The sequence below is a fragment of the Priapulus caudatus genome, unplaced genomic scaffold (genome assembly GCF_000485595.1).
Source record: "Priapulus caudatus unplaced genomic scaffold, Priapulus_caudatus-5.0.1 Scaffold132, whole genome shotgun sequence".
Classification (NCBI taxonomy): domain Eukaryota; kingdom Metazoa; phylum Priapulida; class Priapulimorpha; order Priapulimorphida; family Priapulidae; genus Priapulus; species Priapulus caudatus.
The window spans coordinates 495,186-501,190 of NW_014577193.1; the positions used below are offsets into that span (position 1 = coordinate 495,186).

The 6,005-nt window shown below is 39.5% G+C and overlaps 1 protein-coding gene across 1 annotated transcript; it reads left to right on the forward strand.

Moving 5' to 3' along the window:
• Positions 1–24: 24 nt before the first annotated feature.
• LOC106805899 (zinc finger CCCH-type with G patch domain-containing protein-like) lies at positions 25–5,999 on the forward strand (the record flags this gene model as incomplete). Its single annotated transcript, XM_014807668.1, is given in 13 exon segments — positions 25–127; positions 478–656; positions 918–1,229; positions 1,819–1,913; positions 2,182–2,244; positions 2,642–2,808; positions 3,127–3,296; positions 3,586–3,629; positions 3,904–3,968; positions 4,274–4,459; positions 4,969–5,072; positions 5,315–5,400; positions 5,848–5,999. Coding segments are annotated over 13 exon segments (1,713 nt in total), but the record flags the coding sequence as incomplete, so codon positions are not given.
• Between the last annotated feature and the right edge of the window lie 6 nt (positions 6,000–6,005).

Genomic DNA, 6,005 nt, shown 5'->3' on the forward strand with positions numbered 1-6,005 from the left:
TTAATGTGCACATTATATTGATAGCTGAAGCAGGTGCAGGATGCTATAGAAGCTGGATCGGCGGCGGATCAGAGCGATTTGTTGACGCTTCAGGCAGACCTACAAGAACTAGTGGATCTTACTGAAAGTACGATGTTAATGGTTGCATGTGTTGTTCATTATCGCATGTACATAGAAATGCACGATTTCTTCAGAAATGTCCTTTTGCATTATGATCGAAAACGCATAGTTAAACATTGTAGCTGTGTGCATAAACAGTGGTGTATGCTAATGTTTATTTATTTTTTATTTCTCACATAATTAATATCATTAGGTGTATGATATATCACATTTTGACTGGAATAACTTATAACACGAATGTAAGGTACAAAGCTTTTAAACTTTATTAATATATCGTCCGTGCAACAGCAGCAAATTGCATTGAGATGTGCACATATGTGCCACACATCCTATATACAGCTTATATATGTATATCAGGTAGCCTTGTCACCGTGAAAAAGAGCACCTTGCTGAAATCGCTGGATGAGCCAGACATTACTGCCGCTACACATGGAGCCGGTGTACGTGATGGGAGTGCATGTCAGACGAGATCTGTACCGCAGTCTTGTTCACTGCCACCTGTACTAGACATGGATGCAGAATTCGCTGCATTCCAGGTACGAGCATTACTGTCAAATCGCAACATTTCCACCACGGTTACATGCTGTACTCATTTATAAAAGTAAACATTGCCTTCATTACATAATAATATGTTAAAACTTTTTCCTGATGAGCTTCATTCCAGTGAAAAAGTTGTAAGGCAAAGGATAGATGCACTTTTGGGTCCATTGTTGCATTTGTACCCAATATATTGTCAGTTCTGCAATCAACTCTCTCATGAATTTAACGTTTGGTATTCGATTATGTCGTTTACACAGGCTGCTATTGCTGATGAGGAGACAGAGCCTGTATCTAGGAATCCACAATCAAGTAGTGATAGCACCGAGCGCACATCTCACCCTGCCTCAATTTCACCATCGTCACAGGAGGCTAGCCGGCCAACGAGAAATCTCGATTCATCACTCACCGGTTCCGATGTTTCTTCCATTAAAAATCAACTTGGTACGCTGGTTGGCATGAAATGCCAAGCACCGTTTATGAGAGACTACATGGGCCATCGTTACGTGAATGCGATGGTAGTGGACGTGGAGGATGTGGATCTGAATGAAGAAGGAGACGTAGTCGTTAAAGTACGTATACTTTACATTTGATTCACGCGTGTTGTTCTGGCGTAGCCGTACGTAGTCCTATCATGATAGCTATTTGCGTTATTAAAGTTTCAAGGATACTCTCCACCTTTTGCACAGGTATTGCTCTAATGAAGATTAAACGTTTATTGACGAATGAATCAAATCAATCACACGTTTTATTTATAGAGGAGATATATCTCTATGCTCAAGCCAATAAATTTCATGAAATTTCCAGCACCTAATTATGACCATAACCTGAGCTGGTTATGAGCTCAGAGTTTTCAATATGAATTGTAAAAAACGTATTTTCTAGATTCTCTCGACTGAAAAGTATAGTCTTTACAAACCGCTTTGGAAAAACCACACACCAGTACTGTACCTAGGCTATACTCAATATAGTACTATAATAGTAAACATTAAAGCTATAAAGCCTTAAAGTTATGAAACCTTAAAGCTATAACACCTGTTCTGGTGAGAGGGCAGGTTGAAGGTAGCCAGCTATTCATGTACAATCAATCGATGGTAAACGCCCAACCCCTTTAATTTTCCTTATCCACTTTCTGTCAAGTTTGATTAATTTGTGTTTCAGGTAAGGGTGATGTTCAGCATCCCCACAGAGAAATCCATGTTGGCCTGTCCGTATTACTTGGATGACAAGTGTCGATTTTCTGATGAAGAGTGCAGGTATGCTTGATGGTAACACGCTGTGAAAATATAGTTGTACTGATTCACAGTAAAGCTCCAACATTTCACAATGAAATTTCAGCATAAAAATTTAATTGACTAGTATCGAAGTATTTGAAATTAGAAAACTTTGACAAGGTAATGAGCAAGGTGTTCTATGTGGTGACATTCTTATCACATTTTCTTTATTTTTTTTTGTCTCATTTTTTATTTTTCCAGTACTTACTAGTGTGTGTTATAAGCCTTCTCATTATGTTATTGTATGCAGATACTCACACGGACACACCGTAGAACTTCGTAGCTTGAGAGAGTATCAAGAGCTGGACTTCAGGTTATATATTGTTGTTTTTATTGTTGTTATTATTGTTTGCAGCGTGCCTGTAATCGATTCACAGGTTAAGTCAATCAGTTCGCTAAGAAGTGAGTAGAAGATAGAAGGTTGGAATTAATGTTTATCGCACATGATTACTATATGGTATATACTTTTGAGTTGAGACAACTCGCATACTTTTAATCACTTGATGTCCCACTTCGAATATTAATACCAATGGGTTGGCTTCTGAATTAACCTTCAGAGGTTTTTATAAAGATTTTCTTTTAATGGTAAGCACACAAATTCTTATTATGATGTTTTTCATACGCGCGGCGGTGAAATTACGAGCAGCGGCAAATGCAGACAAGTGAATTTTCGAACGTGAGTCTTACACGTTACACTTTGCTTTGTTTAGCCTGCTCACGGAAGGTAGCAAGTGCTTGAGCCGCTACACGGATGGACTGTGGTACACAGCCATCGTTGATCACATCGTGGAGAAGGATGGTGAACCCGCCGTGGAATTAGAATACACGTCGTATAACGAGGTCGCAACCGTGCCCATGGAGCACACCTTTCCCCTGGGTACACATAGCCTCCCTTGTTATTCGTGAGAGCAGTAGCTTAGCCCAGTGCTTCTCAAACTATTTCAGTGTCATTCACCCTCGAGTTTTTATCACAAAATTTCGTTCACCCCACAATTTCTTGGTAATTTTCGCCTTGCTTTCCATTCACTCCAAAATAGTTTCATTCACCCTTGGGTGAACCATTTTTTAAAAGAAGTTTATCACCAGTGTGAGAAGCACTGGCTTAGCCATGGATGATCCGAGTCACTCCATTGTCAAACGACTACGTATGCGAAAGAATCGTGAACGTGTAGCTTGTCTTATTGCTGCGTGTCAGGCGCACAGGACGAAGACAGTGACAGTTCTACGTCGTCGTCTGAGGATGAAGTGTCATCGATGGTGACAGCGCGTCAGCAGGAAGCCGAGGATGACGAGGTTGTACCAACGACACTGTGGCAACCTAACGGTCTTACGCAAGCACTAGGGGAGTGGGAGGCGTATACAAAGGTGCGTGCCGAATATGGGAGCGAACGACGCACGGATTACGGCAGACGGATACGATCTAGCGTTGAAACGACTAGTTGTGACGGAAAAGTAATTGTAAATGGAGGTTCAACCATCATTACCAGACACAGAGTTATTCTACTGCCATTTATAGCTGTGGTGGAGTGGAAGGGGCATGGAATATAGCTGTCATTTCACATGTAAGGCTGCTACTGGACAAGGTAGACATTATAGGTGCCTCTCTGTGAGGAAAGGCACAGAGTTAACGCGTTACGAATAATTACGTTTTCAGGGAATTGGCTCGAAACTCCTAGCAAGCATGGGTTTTGTCGTTGGGTGAGTAATGTTTTTCAATTAGTGCTGATGCACGTAGCTCGCACCCCCTCGCTGAATTATCTTGTTATTTCAGTGCATGGTCACATAAAGAACTATGAGCCGGTATTACACCGTTTATTACAGAACTCTCTCCACTTTGTACACACTTACATGAATAACGTCGTATTAATTATTATAATGGAAGTTTTGTCAATGTTGTACAAGCTATATAAATTCTGTTGCATCGGTTACGTATCATTGTGATTTTATTTTTTACGTATATTCATGTTTGCAGACAAGGCCTTGGCAAAAATGGAGAGGGACGGAGAGAGCCAGTGGAAGCGGTTGTTTTCCCACAAGGTATATGTAGAGGGCAGAATAGATAGATTATGATGTCATGAATAGCAAATTGTAGTAACTATGGTACACCACACTATAGCATGGGATATTCAGTCTGAGACATACTGAGAAATTTATATATAATCTGAGCAGCATCTGATATAATGAGTGCATCAGTGGCTACACTGATCAATTTATAGATTTTCAAAAATCGTGCTTTTACATGTAATTAACATGTTTTGTACATTAACGTGTAATGTACATGTTTTAATGAGAAGACTGCCTGGCTTTGTGCGATAAACACATTTTTAATATATGCCACCCAGGAAAGTCACTAGACAGATGTATGGAGTTGAGAGAGAGAAAGGGGAAACTGGATACGGTGGAGGAGGTGATTCGAAAGAGGAGGAAAAAGAGGCAAGCTGTGGAGGGAGCAGCTAAAGGCTACGATCGCTCAGCGGAAAAAGTCGACGTGTTTGACTTTATTAATTCAACATTGGTCGGTCACAAAGGTACCGGTGTCGCTTTCGTCACAAACTCCTTACACATCCTTACACCTCCTTGGACTTCTTTACAGCTCTACCTTCCTGTACTACATAACGTTGCTGTGCACAATAAATAACCAGGCATAGCATGACAGACGTGCTATTACATATGAAGGAGTAGATGACCCACCTGGATTCATTATTTGAGGTTTTTTTAAATTTATAGAATGGGTACATCAAAGTTTAGTCGTTTTTTGCATTACTTTTAATTGTCTTTTCCCCTTTTTATGATGTCTTCGAAGGTTGGTAATATGATGTTGCTTGTGTTAACAAAAATTTAATTTTATGTAGATGTAGGGTAATGCAAATGACAATAATTTATGCGGGTACTAATTAAGTGATGATGACGTTGAGATTTACTAGAAGCTCACTACTAGGAAGGTCAACATGGAAAGCTTAGTGATAACGTCCCACGAGTGAGTGTTAGAATATCATTAATAATTATTTGACCAATTAAATTTGTATTCTTAATACAGGTAAATTAAAAGATTTGTTCGACAGTGCTACAGTTAATCCTGTATCAAAGCATGAGGCAAAGAAACTGGTGAGGAGTGCCTCAACTAAGGATTTGCATGTACAGGTAAAATGAGAACGCGAATATTTGGTAATTTATTACAAATATCCTGCACAATTTTTGGCACATATTGGCTATCGATTTGTTTGTTCTCAGTTGTGTTATTGATTTTGTATTGATGAATAAAAAATGTGTTGCACAAATAGTTTAATCACGTATATGTAATGTTTCACGTAATATATATAATCACGTTTGTGCCAGCGTTCACTGCAAGTTAATTCGCTGTTAATTCGCTGCATATTTTTCAGTCATTTAAAATCCAGGAGGAAATCCGCCAAGCAGAGAAACGATTAGTGTCATTGCAGCAATCATTGCAAAGAAACGAGACAAACAGGTAACTAACAACTAGCAATAACATTACTAACATAACAATAGCAAAGCAAGACAGTTTATTTATTGTCTTATTTAATTGTATGTTTATAAATGTAATGATATATGTGTATGTGTGCGTGCGTGCGTGTGTGTGTGCGTGCGTGCGTGCGTGTGTGTGTACGCGCGCGTGCGTGGGTGTGTGCGTGTGTCTGTGCGTTCATCCGCTTGTCTTTCTGTATGTCTTTCTGTATGTGTATATATCAGGAGTGTCATAATATACACTATATATAGATAATATATCGTCTATATTATGACACTACAGTTACAGTATATATCTATACAGTATATATCTATACAGTATATATCTATACAGTATATAATTCATATTTATTACATCAATAAATGTACGTTTCTATGTCATAAATCGTGTTTATGGTTACTATGTGGTGTATATTATTCCCTCCTGTAGGGATAAGGCAGTAGCAGCACAGAAGCGCAAGCAGATTGACCAGCTACGCAGACAGATAGACGAGCTGAGGCACAGCGACACGCACATACAGACGGAGCATCAGAACAGAAAGAGTCATCGCAAGCTCACCGTCTTCTGACGGATCTCGTGGCCGACAC